The 13,287-nt window shown below is 31.6% G+C and overlaps 2 protein-coding genes across 11 annotated transcripts in view; both read left to right on the top strand.

The window, feature by feature from the left end:
- The window catches only part of LOC7458812 (ATP-dependent DNA helicase DDM1), a 37,146-nt gene that overhangs the window by 5,759 nt on the left and 18,100 nt on the right, over window positions 1–13,287 (top strand). For 2 of the 6 annotated variants that reach the window (XM_024591114.2, XM_024591115.2), the window contains 2 exons: window positions 17–127; window positions 572–1,145. The exons of 3 other annotated variants lie outside the window; for them this stretch is intronic. In XM_024591114.2, the coding sequence (XP_024446882.1) occupies window positions 17–127; window positions 572–808 (348 nt within the window). In that variant the 3' untranslated portion in view covers window positions 809–1,145. Of the gene's footprint in view, window positions 1–16; window positions 128–571; window positions 1,146–13,287 lie in introns of those variants that run through there. One more of the 6 variants, XM_052449695.1, reaches the window with a different exon arrangement.
- On the top strand, window positions 5,644–6,755 carry LOC18110210 (uncharacterized). 5 transcript variants are annotated; one of them, XM_052449701.1, is made up of 3 exons: window positions 5,644–6,005; window positions 6,066–6,099; window positions 6,160–6,755. In XM_052449701.1, the coding sequence occupies exons 1-3, from the start codon at window positions 5,828–5,830 to the stop codon at window positions 6,548–6,550; spliced, it is 603 nt and encodes a 200-aa protein (XP_052305661.1). In that variant the 5' UTR covers window positions 5,644–5,827; the 3' UTR covers window positions 6,551–6,755. The 5 variants fall into 5 exon arrangements, with proteins under 5 accessions (XP_052305661.1, XP_052305659.1, XP_052305660.1 ...); XM_052449699.1 differs by having other exon boundaries at window positions 5,645–6,099; XM_052449700.1 differs by having other exon boundaries at window positions 5,647–6,380; window positions 6,450–6,755.

Here is a 13,287-nt window from a genome sequence, read left to right as displayed (position 1 = left end):
AATTGTATGCTTACAGGGTCGTATTTTGAAAAGAGCTTTTAGTAAATTGAAGCTTGAGCATGTGGTCATTGGAAAAGGACAGTTTCATCAAGAGCGAACCAAGTCTACCGGCACAGATCTCATGGAGGTTTGTTTTATATGCTTTGTTTCTTACATGTCTTCTATTATTTAACCATTAGTGGTAGCAATGGTATGTATCTTTCATGGTTCATTGAAATTCAGTAGGGGTTTGCTCCCTGGCTAGAATTAAGGAAGATTTTATTTCTTCAACCTCATTTATTTTTTCTATTTTTGAACATACCCTTTTAATTAGTGTCAAATGGTGAAAAAATGACAATTGGCAATCAGATGGCTGTCAATTAGATGACACATTGCAGCATGTGATGTAACATTGAAAGTTTTCTGTTCCAAATGAAAAACAAACAGTGAAATTCTTATTTTGATTTATTGCTAACTGAGCACCTGCAGTTGGCTATGCTAGGATTGGATGCGACTTGATTATGACCAGCAACTTCTTTCCTTTTCTTTTGTGCTTTTATTGATGAATTTTTCAATTGGATTAACCTTTCAGGAGGAGATGCTGGCCCTGCTTCGGGATGAAGAAACAGCAGAAGACAAGTTGATACAGACAGATATCAGTGATGAAGATTTAGAGAGGGTGTTGGATCGCAGTGATTTGGTCGTAGGCTCATCATCAGATGACATAGAAAACATGGCTGCCGCTGTTTCAATTCCTCTGAAAGGGCCTGGTTGGGAGGTGGTTGTACCGACTGCCAGTGGAGGCGTGCTCTCTACCCTTAATAGTTAGAAGTTTGTTCGCCACATCCACAGATGGTGGTTGCGGTTGCAGACCTGGCCTGACCACTGAATGTCTGTGTTTTTGGGGAGGGGTGGCCTCAGACGGAGGATGTGGATCCTGAATGCCTTACTTTTTTGCGAGCAGAGTGTTGCTCTTAGTCGGATGCTTCTCCATGATTTTGGTAACAATAGAATAGAAAGAGGCCGTTTTTTGGTAAATGTCTAATTGTCAGATATTTGTATTTTTCATGTTCTGAATCAATTTTAGAGACAAAATGTAGAATTGACTCGAAACGATGTTATTTTAAGGAGTATTTCCAAAGATCAATTGACTTCAACTTTGATAACTTTTGTTTGTATGATTGGTACAAATGCTAGGGTTTTTTTTTTTTAATTCAATTGCAAGTTTAAATACTTTGCTTTGATATATGAACTTGCATGCAATATAATTTAGGTATCACACTTTTTTTTAATAGTTTAACAAATTAAATTCAAACTAAATAATTGCAATCTATAAAATTATTAACAATGTACCATATTCTTGGATAATTAGAAACCATGAACTGTGTATATATGCATAATATAGAAATTCAAGTACTATGGATTATTATAAATAAATAAATATAAAATTCAAATATTTAAGATATATCTTGAATTATAAATTGCTTGAAGGTACTAGAAAAATATATTGATGCAAATAGGATATTTAACTTTAAGGATTCAAAATTTATTAGTGAATATATTTTCACACTTAATGGGGAATGCAGAGTCTTGAAAAACTAACTAAATATGTATCACAAGATAAAAGATTAAATTATTTTTTATTGCTTTTGATAAAAATGAAGAGAAAGTTGATGACTTCAAAATTTTTTAGAGAATATTTAATGTTGGTATAAGACCATGCCAATAATTTGTGTCTATTGCAATAATTAATCATTTATTAAAAGAGTACAATGTAGCATGTATAATAGTAACTCTAGACATATAGTCATAGATGTAATATTATTAAACACTTACTTACAAATGTGATTTTTTTATTGCTTATATAAAATCAAAAGAAAATATTGTAGATCTGCTCACTAAATATTTAACGGGGGAACTTATGCATAGTTCATCGAGGATAACGAATTTAAAACTTTTAAAGGTAAAAAAGTTTAATGATAATAACCATACTTAATTGACTAGAGATAACCAAGATTTAGGTTTAAAGATAAAACTAAATTATTCAACATTCATAGTAGCATACAAAAATAACTATTTCCTTTCTATTTCTATGATAAAAAGGTGCTACTTGTGATATGATAATGGTGAATCATGCTCCTAATGATTTTTTTGTCTTGTTCTATTAAGTGAAGTATAACAAAATATTTCTAATGAAAAATTATTTATAGGAGTGAGAAATATGGTTCTTTTTTGAGAATTATAAAATGTTTAATTATTTAAAGTACTAATGAAACCAAAATGTAAAGGGTCAAAATAAACACTACCATGAGAACCAAAGAAAAAATCTAGATAAAAAACTATGCGAGTATTATTGTTTTGGTTTACATAAAAAGCTAAATAGTTTAAAACATCTTTTTTACTAATTAATCAAGTAAATATTATGTTATTACACTTATAATGATTTAAATCTAAAAGCTACTTATCTTGATGTGGTGGCGTATCAAGTCACTATTTATATACAAATCTTCAAGTTTTTGTATACTACTTAGATAATTTTCATTAACGTGAGGGAATGTTAGACATGCTTTATCTCAAAGAAATTAATCTTAAAAAATCCGTGTTTGACTGGTTGTCAATTCCGTTCCGTTCCGCCCGGAATGGCCGAAACATTCCGTACCAATTCAAAAAACGGAACAAAACGGAACAAATTTCATCTCATTTTAAATCTCGGTCCGTTCCGGATTTTTCGGCTAAATTCCGCCCGAAACGTTCCGGTTTCATTCCACATGTTCCGTTCCGCTCTTGAAAAGCCTTTGAATCAAATTGAACCTTATTCAATTTAATTAATTAAACCACCCAATTATAAAAAAACTCTTTTTTATTACTATTTTCTATAACAATGATATTAATAATAACATTGAAAATTATTATTACTATTTTCATTAACAATGATATTAATTTTTTAAAATTAGACTTATCACTAATATATATGGTTTATATTCATGTTGTTTTTTTTCATGTTTATACTTTGTAGGAATTTGAGCAAAACAAGGGATGCTTTAGATTCCATTAGCCTTAATAACATTGACCTAACTTTATATTTAAAATATTTGTGTTAAAACATTTTACTTTCATAATATTTTGATATTTTGTTTAAGTTGAATTACTTTAAGTTAAAGATCTATTTAATCTTGACTATTTAGAAATATTTTAAATTTTAAAATTATATTTGTTTGGCATTGTGTTTGTATTGCATAATTTATAATTAATTTATCTTGAATTTGAATTATGTTTGTTGAATATATATATATATATATATATATATATATATATATATATGAACAGTACAATCCCGAAACGGCACGCCGAAACACTCCGAAACTGAAACATTCCGTTCCAATTGAAAAAACGAAACACCTACCGAAACGGAATTGACAACCTTACTGACATGCTTTCTCAACCCAAAACCCTCAATCTCTTATAGAAAGATTACAAAATTTTCTCATAACTTATATAATTGAAAGTTGAGGAATTAAAATCGAGTTTGAAAGGCACTTAAACATTTAGGCTTGAGGACATTCGTGTTTGCTTGCTAAATTCAAGTAGGATCAAACCGGAGCTTGAGTTTGGGTTTGAGTTTAGATTTCTTGTAAAATAATTATAGACATATAGAGATTTTTTTTTCAACTCATGAAATAAACAATTTGATCATTAACCATTCACTTCCTAAACAATATATTTTTAAAGAAAAAATATCTGGTTTCTAATATATAAAAATTATAAATTTTTATTTTTTATTTTTATGACATTGAAGTAAAGTTGGTAAATGATTGAAATTAATTTTTTTATGTGCATTAGTTTTAGTCTCAAATTATAGTATAAAAGGGGCCTAAAAGGGGGTATTTTGCGGAACTTGCAGTAGCCTTTTACCTTCTTCTCCTTCGTTTTTCCGACTTCCTTTACCACTGATCTTGCTTAGTTCCTACTCTATTCTGGAGCATAGGTTCTAATTCTTATTCCTTTGTTTAGTAGACTTTGTAAAGGAATTGTATCTTTTTAAAGTTAAGTTATTGAAATTGTAGTAAATTATTTGCAAGAAAATTCTCTTTCAGAAAATTGATAAATACAAATAAAAATATCGATAGAATATTTCCCTCAGTATATACCGAGAGAATTATACTGGGAAAAATAATAATTAAAACCAAACAAAAAAAATAATGACGTGTTATTTATACCAACAAAATTATTGACGGAATTTAGTCTGCTAGTAAAATCCATCGGTAGATTGTTAACACTGTTCATCATGTCAATTACAAAGGGAATCACTAACGAAAAATTCCGTCAATATTTTCCAGAGAGCTCTGGAGCTGTTCACTTTTCAATTGCACTGTTAATTACTGTTCTTTACAGACAAAATATAGGTAGATTGAAAAGTCGTCGATGATATTTGACAGTTTATGAATTTTTTTTATTAAATTGAAAATTTAAATTAAATATTACAAATAGAATCACCAACGGAATGATTTAAAAATATTAATATTTAATTATTCTTTAGTAAAACCGTGGGTAAAACACCTCAATAAAAAGTCTAGAATCCCTCATTTCACAACAGACAAGCCTCCTTTTTTTTTCTTCTTCCGCTTCTTCATCTTATGTAAAAAACATCAACATCCCTTTCTTTCTCTTCTCTTCTCTTTCATGCTCAGGTATGTGTTCTTCTCCTTTCTTTCCTCTTCTCTTTAATATATATATTCTTGATTTCACTAAAAAAAATAAAAAAACAATAAATCCTTATGAAGAAAGAAAATATATACTTTTAGTTTTCTTTCCTTTTGGCTTTCATTTGTTGGTGGTGGGTGAAACATGGCATCAAATATGCTTCCCATCTCGAATCTGACAAGAGGAGTGTTGAACGTGGTAATGTTTTCTCATTAAGTTGCTTCACTTGTAAGTTTCGTTAATTGAATTTGTGATGCCCATCCTCTTAATTTTCCATAATTTTTAATAGTGTGATGTACTGTCGTTTCGTTTCCTTCCTCTTCTATTTCCATCTTTAATAAATTCAAAGGATTAATAATAATAAAAAACTTTAGAGTGGTCTCATGATCACCATTACCGAAGTTTCTTTTCTTTTGTTAAAGCTCAAAGAAAAGCTGGTGGTGTGCGTGTAGATGACAATTGACACAGATTCTCTGCGTCTATCATTTCTTCTATTTATGTCATGTTTCTTTTTGTATTTTTTTAAAAAATTTAAAATCTTTTATTTTTTTTAAATTAATATTTTTTTAGTATGTTCAGATAATTTTGATGTGTTAATGTCAAAAATAATTTTTAAAAAATAATAATAAAAATATTATTTTAATATATTTTAGAGTAAAAAACATTTTAAAAAATAATTGTAATTACAATTTTCTCTATTTATTATTTGTTTTCTGTAATTGAAAAATAAATACTTTACTCACTTGTTTGTGATAGATTACTTACTAGGCAACGAAGATTGTGAAACGATAATTTAAAGTCATTGAAATGATTTTGCTTTCTATAATGTTCTTTACTCGGAATCTCAATAATAATAATAATAATAATAATAATAATAATAATAAATCAATATTTTTCTTTATAAAAACAAAACATTTTTGTAATAATCCAAGCCTTTTTCAAGTCAATCCTCAAGTCAAGTTATAACTACGTAAAAACCACTTCTGTTTTCTTTCATTTTCACTTGATAAAAGGCACCATGAATTGTGTGTTCCCTGCTCATATCTCATTACACTCTTCGTTTCTCGCACCCTCTTGATTCTCTTCCTTGCCCAGAAACTCTCCTCCCCATTCATTTCTATACAAATCGCAGCCTACCCCCTAAGCAATGGAACTACTAAATTTTCTATCCACATATATCAATAACCTTTATTCTCAAAAAAAGAAATTTCTGGTTTCTGATGCTGTGTCTGATTACAGACGTTCGCCTTTTGATCTAACTAAGAAATTTATAGGTTCCTATGCAGTGTCTGATTTAACCCACAAGCTTTCTGATCAAATAAAGACATTTATGGCTTCTGGTGCTGTGTCTGATTACAGACGTTCGCCTTTTGATCTAATAAAGAAATTCATGGCTTCTGGTGCAGTGTCTGATTTCACCTATATGCCTTTTGATCTAATAAAGAAATTTATAGCTTCTGGTGCAGTGTCTGATTTCACCTATATGCCTTTTGATCAAATAAAGAAATTTATAGCTTCTGGTGCAGTGTCTGATTTCAACCACAAGCTCTCTGACCTAATAAAGAAATTTCTAGCTTCTGAGACAGTGGTGTATGTCCTCCAATGGTTTAAGAAAGAAAGCGTTCCTATAATTGTTGCAGTGGTAGTGATAGCACTCCTAGTACGCCTGTTTCGTAGTTGCTGCGGATGTCTTGCCAAGAATATTGTTCGTATTTGCTGCGGATGTCTTGCCAAGATTGTTCGTTTTTGCTGCGGATGTCTTGCCAAGAGTGTTAAAACAATGAAAGCACCGGGGAGGAACTATCGCATACCAAGGAGTAATTTTGAAGCAAATCCTCGTGCTTATTTTAGGGACTTGCGCAAGGGGTAGAAGATATATCGATTCTAAGCGTCCAATATGGTTGTTTCCATAGGCTTTTCTCCGGAAGCAGACCCGCTCTTCTTCATCTCTTCATCGACCCTACTGTATTTTCTTCTTTTCGAGTGGTTTTTCAAAAGCTTTGATCTGTTGTAGTAGATGCTTTGTGAGCTTGCTTCAACTTACATGTTTCAATAAAGAAGTGAATTGGTCTTCATATATGATCAACCATATCCATTTCATCAATTCATCTATATATATATATATATATATATATAGAATATATTTACATGACAATTGACTTACATGCTTGCATCTTCTTTTAGTGACCATTTCTTCGATTAAATATGATTTTTTTTCTGTAATTGAATCACGTTAAAATAAATACTTTACTCACCTGTTTGTGATGGATTACTTATTCGGCAACGAAGATTGTGAAACGATGATTTAAAGTCATTGAAATGATTTTGCTTTCTATAATGTTCTTTACTTGGGATTTCGAGAACTTTCAAAAATCAATTGAAATGATTTTGTTTCGTTTAATTTGTTTGGTCCTAGTTGCGAACAATTTTGAAGGTTAACATGTTTGACTTTGACTTAAGTTTTATTTTTATTCTTCAATATTTGATTTATTAGAAATTGATCTTCGTGTATTTTTTTATCATTTTTTTATGGGGTTATCACAATCCTATATCCATGATCGCAAGGGTTCACGGGTTAACCCGGGTTAGCTCGAATTTTTTTTTCATTGCTCTTTTTTTTAAAAATTAATTTTTTCTCACTTTCTATCCTTTCAACATTGGATTATTTGGCAATTAAATTTCATGGTTTTATTCAATTTGATTTCAATGAGCTTTCCCCAATATCACAACCATATCTTTATCACTTTCTCCTTTGATTTTTGCTTTGTTATCAAACAAAATCCTTCAACATTTATTTATTTTTAATATATATATATATATATATATATATATATATATATATATTAATTCCATCCTTCAATATTTGATTGCTTGAGAATTGATCTTCTTGCTTCTTTTTTATTTTTATTTTTATTTCTATAGGGTTATCCTAATCTTATGCTTATAGTAGCGGAGATAGAGGGTTAACATGGTATGACTCATGTTTTTTTTAATTGTTTTTTTTTAATTATATTTTTTAAAGTTTCACCCTTTAACATTGAGTTTTTTTATGATTAAACTTCATTGTTTTATTCATTTTGCTTTTGACGGGGTTGCCTTTATATCACAACCAAGTTGCAGCCTTGGCTTGCTAATTTGGATGGGCTAGGGTCCTGTTTTTTTACCTTTGTTTTGTGTTCAGTGTTTTATTCTTATTTTATTTGTTGTCGTTGCTTTTTTTTTTTTTATTGAAATTGCCCGAGCATATTAAACCCAATCAAGTTATTACCAGATAAGTGAGCCACGGTATACTGCAAGCCAACCCAAGAGTTAAAAAAAAAAGGTTTTCGGTTCGGTTTATTTTTTATAAAAAAAAAGCAACCAAACCGATTTTTTTTAAAAAAACTGAAACCGGTTCAAACCAACATGTTTCGGTTCGGTTTTTTAGGACAAAAACCGGTTTGGCTCGGTTTTTTTTCCGATTTGGCTCGGTTTTTTCGGTTTCAGGCTTATAAAACCGAAACTGAACCGAACCGATCGGTTTTTTTAAAATTTTAATCGGTTTTTTTTCTGGTTTGATTTTTTCAGTAATTTTTTTTAATTTTCTCGATTTAATCAGTTTTTCAGTTTTTTTGCTCACCACTAACATGCATGCATCCTTGCATCTTCACCGCCCAACTATCTTTAGTTATTACTAGATAAGTGAGCCATGATATACTGCAAGCCAACCCAAGCGTTAAAAAAAAGAGCAAATAAACGCTGCTGATAGTTTATTATGCTCGGGCAATTTCAATAAAAAAAGCAAAAACAAAAAAATGAAAGCAAAACAAAGGTAAAAAAAAAAAGACCCTAGCACATCCAGATTAGCAAGCCAAAGCTGCAACCTAGTTGTAATATCAAGAAATCTCGTCAAAAATAAAATGAATAAAACCATAAAGTTTAATCATAAAAGAATTCAATATTGCTAAAGGGTGAAACTTAATTTTTTTTTTAAAAAAGTAATAAAAAAATACATGAGTCAAACCGGGTTAACCCACTAACCCCACTACCATGGGCATAAGATTGAGATAACCTTATATAAAAAAGAGTAAAAAAAAGAACAAGCAAGAAGACCAATTCTCAAGCAATCAAATATTGAAGGATGAAATTGAGAAAAAAAAATATTATTTTTTAAATCAAATGTTAAAGGATTTTGTTCGATAACAAAGCAAAAATCAAATGAGAAAGTGATAACGACATGATTGTTATACTGGGGAAAGCTCATTGAAATCAAATTGAATAAAACCATGAAGCTCAATTATCAAACAATTCAATGTTGAAGGGAGAGAAAGTGGAAAAAATTAATTTTTTTAAAAAGCAATGAAAAAAAATAAATTCGAGTTAACCTATGTAAACCCGCTAACCCTGCGACCATGAACATATGATTGAGATAACCCCATAAAAAAAATGATAAAAAATACATACGAAGATCAATTCCTATTAAATCAAATGTTGAAGGATGACAATGAAAAAAAAAATCAAATTTTAAAAAAGACTTAAAAAATGATCAAAATCAACCCATGTTAACCTTTGAAATTATAACCCTAATCATGAGTCCAAGACCAACCCTATAAAATGCAAACCCGAAAGACTAACGAAGCAAAATTCTCAATCAACCAGATGCTAATTAAGGGATAAAATAAAAAAAATACAATAAAAATGGATAAAAAAAATAGCAATAAAAAAATTCATCTTCTTCCTTGGTTAACCACCTTTAATTAGATCTATTACAGAAGCATAAACTTTTTCAGGAAAGGTCACCAACAGTGATGAAGTGGGTTATATAAGCTGTCCAAAGGTGATGGGAGATTCACTTTTCTTTGAACGGCACATGTGGCCTACTCTGTCAACATTGGTTACTTTACTTAGTGTCATTAGATTTGTCTGATCAAAGGTTTTTTTATAGTATTGCGATGTAAGTTTATTTGTGTGCATTTTTTAAAAAATCCCAGTTAGGAAGTGTAATTTTTATCAAATAATGCTATTGTTTTTTTAATGTAGTTGATTGCTAATTTTTTTTAAATGTGCTAGTTTTTAAGAGAAAATCAAATTTCAATGCTGACAGCGAAAGTGGGAAGACACGAAAATCTGAATCGTAGTCACTTTTGCTCCATGTAAGCTAACATGGGACCTCAAAAGGCAACACCATAATGTCTTCCATGGTTTATACTTTCATTAGGTGGCAGTGGTAAACATATTGTTAAGAAAAAACTAACCTCAACACCTATAATATAATATGTTTAACATTTCCATGCTCTGTTTTTTAATATATTATTATAATATTCAGTCCCGGCCGTATGCATTCATGCATGCATATCCGTCTAAACCATGATGCGATCTTGAAGAAAGATGTAATTTTTCTATGAGAAATGTCTGGTGATCTTGAGCTAAGATATTAAATTGAGAGATCTTTAAAACTTTGAGGAGTTAATTGAAATGATTTTATTTTGTTTGTTTGGGCCCAAGTGGAAATTGCTGGATAATTTGGAAACTAATCCATGGTTATTCCAAAAAATTAGTACATCAAAATAATCTGGAAGCATATAAAAAATTAATTTAAAACAAAATAAAATTTTAAATTTTTTTCAAAGCATTGAAACACAAACACATAATGGAGCTGAGTTGGGCAATGTCACAATCTCTAGCATTAACAAAGAGGGCAGGAGAAAAAAAGGGATCCAACCCTCCAAGCACCATCGCACCATGGTTGACTAAAGAAAATACTTTTAGTTTTCTTTTCTTTTGGCATCTCGAATCTGACAAGAGGAATTTTGAACGTGGTAATGATTTCTCATTAAGTTGCTTCACTTGTAAGTTTTGTTAATTGAATTTGTGATGCCCATCGATCATTTTTGCCATTTTTAATAGTGTGATGTACTGTCGTTTCGTTTCCTTCCTCTTCTATTACCATCTTTAATAAATCCAAAGGAATAATAATAAAAAAATCAACCTTAAACCTTTGGGTGAACCAAAGGAATAAGAATAAAAAACATTACTAAGTTTCTTTTCTTTTGTTAAAACTCAAGAAAGAGTTGGAAGTGGGTGGGTACCTTGAAGATATGGTTGATCTTGAAGATATGGTTGATCTTCAAAATAGTATTTATGAAGATAGTCGGTGGGTTTCTTTTGTGAAACGATATTGATTTAAAGTCATTGAAATGATTTTGCTTTCTCAAATGTTCTTTACTCGGAATCTCAGATAATAATAATAATAATAATAATAATAATAATAATAATAATAATGATTTAAACGCATTGAAACCCGATCCAAACTGAAATAAATCAATATTTTTCTTTACAAAAACGAAACATTTTTGTAATAATCCAAGCCTTTATCAAGTCAATCCTCAAGTCAAGTTATAACTACGTAAAAACCACTTCTTTTTTCTTTCATTTTTACTTGATAAAAGGCACCATTAATTGTGTGTTCCCTGCTCATATCTCATTACACTCTTCGTTTCTCGCTCCCTCTTGATTCTCTTCCTTACCCAGAAACTCTCCTCCCCATTCATTTCTATACAAATCGCAGTCTAACCCCCTAAGCAATGGAACTACTCACTTTTATGACAGAAAACGTTCCTATAATGGTTGCAGTGGTAGTGATAGTACTCCTGTTTCGTGGTTGCTGTGGAGGTGCTTCCAAGAGTGTTAAAACAATGAAAGCACCAGGGAGGAACTATCGCATGCCAAGGAGTAATTTTGAAGCAAATCCTTCTGCTTATTTTAGGGGCTTGCGCGAGGGGTAGAAGATATATATCGATCCTAAGCCTCCAATATGGTTGTTTCCAGTGACTTCTTCACCGGCAGCAGACCCTTTTTTCTTCTTCTCTTTATCGACCCTACTGTATTTTCTTCTTTTCGAGTGGTTTTTCAAAAGCTTTGATCTGTTATAGTAGATGCTTTGGGGGCTTAGTAGGATGTCATGCTGTATGGGATAGGCTGGGCTGGGGTGAGCTTGCTTCAACCTACATGTTTCAATAATGAATTGAATTGGTCTTCATGATCAACCATATCCATATCCATATCCATTTCATATATATATATATATATATATAGATTATATTTACATGACAATTGGCATACATGCTTGCGTCTTCCTTGAGTGATCATTGCTTCAATTAAATATGATTTGTTTTCTATAATTGAATCACGTTAAAATAAATACTTTTCTCACTTGTTTGTGATAGATTACTTATTGGGTAACGAAAATTGTGAAACGATTATTTAAAGTCATTGAAATGATTTTGTTTTCTATAATGTTCGTTTAATTTGTTTGGTCCCAGTTGGGAATTGGTGGATAATCTGGAAGCCAATCCAAGGGTTTTCCAAATTACTTGTTTATTATTATTTGTTTATAGCTTGTCTCAGCCAAGCATGCTTCCAATCAGTTCTATCAATCGATATTTTTAAACTTGATCCAATCACTGATTTAGTCAAACTATTAAGTCACTAATTCATCAATGAGTCAATAATCATGCGAAGGGAGTAGTTGGATAGTTGGCATTATAATATATGTATGTTTTACCATATGTGAAGCATAAATAAATAACGCACGTCAAAAAAAATCCGTGCGGCGTTGGCTGACGATTTTTCATTGTTATGCGTTTTGGTTTGATTTGGTTCGTTGGAGTCGCCACCTAGTAATTTATTGAGGGCTACTAGGAAACCTGATGTACTGGTCTTGTCAGAGATTCACAGGAAAGGGACTGGTTGTGGTTAGGAAAGGTATTAGCACCCCTAACGCACCCTACCGAGGTAAGCTGCTTCATGGACTTGATGTGTTAAAGAAGTTTTAAAAATTTTGTTCTTTCATCGAATTTTAGAAATACGACTTACGTGTAAGTTCATAATTCTTTATCCTTGAACAAATCAAAATATTAAATTCTTCTTTATTCTTTGCAATTTTATCCTAAATAAAAAAACATCTATAAAATAAAATACAAAAACACACACACATCACTTTTTACTATTTTTACTCACACTGCCATAATTACATGTTCATAATGTACCAAACAGAATATAAAATGCTTACAATAATTTAAATACACATTTCAACTATTCTAAAAGTAACAAAATAAATTATGTAACGCTGCCAAAAGGTTTCTGAACCGCAGGAACAGTAGCGGCGCGTTGTTCCACGCGCCTCCGCCACGGGCGGCGCTTGGGTTCACGCGCCGCCGCTGGAAACTCCAAACAAACCAGGGGATCTGGAATGTCTTCTTCCCCCCTGTCTTCCTACGCCGGCGGTGAGAGTCACAGTGACCTGCAACGAAGAACAAAAACCCAACAAACTGTTGATTTCAATCCATTTTTTTTTGCCTAAATCTGCTTTTATCTTTGTTTTATGCCTGCTATTCTTTTCTTCTTCCCCGGTGACAGATCTGCCGTGGAGGACCCAATGTTGTGAGTGAAGAGGCGGCGTTGCTGTGATGGGAAGGAGACGTCGCTGCAAGGCTGGTGGGGGGGGGGAAGATGAAAAAAACAGCGAGGTTGCTGCTGGAGGCCGATCTGCGCCGATGAGGGAAGCTCTGTCGCGTCTGTGCTGATGACGGAGACCTGGCCTGTGGCCGGTTGAAGAGGGAAGATCTG

Source organism: Populus trichocarpa, chromosome 19 (genome assembly GCF_000002775.5).
Source record: "Populus trichocarpa isolate Nisqually-1 chromosome 19, P.trichocarpa_v4.1, whole genome shotgun sequence".
Lineage (NCBI taxonomy): Eukaryota > Viridiplantae > Streptophyta > Magnoliopsida > Malpighiales > Salicaceae > Populus > Populus trichocarpa.
This window is presented reverse-complemented; position numbering and strand designations above follow the sequence as displayed.

Excerpts from the sequence above, each read along its gene's own strand:
- LOC18110210 (XM_006388452.3), top strand. The coding sequence starts at position 5,828 with ATGGAACTACTAAATTTTCTATCCACATATATCAATAACCTTTATTCT.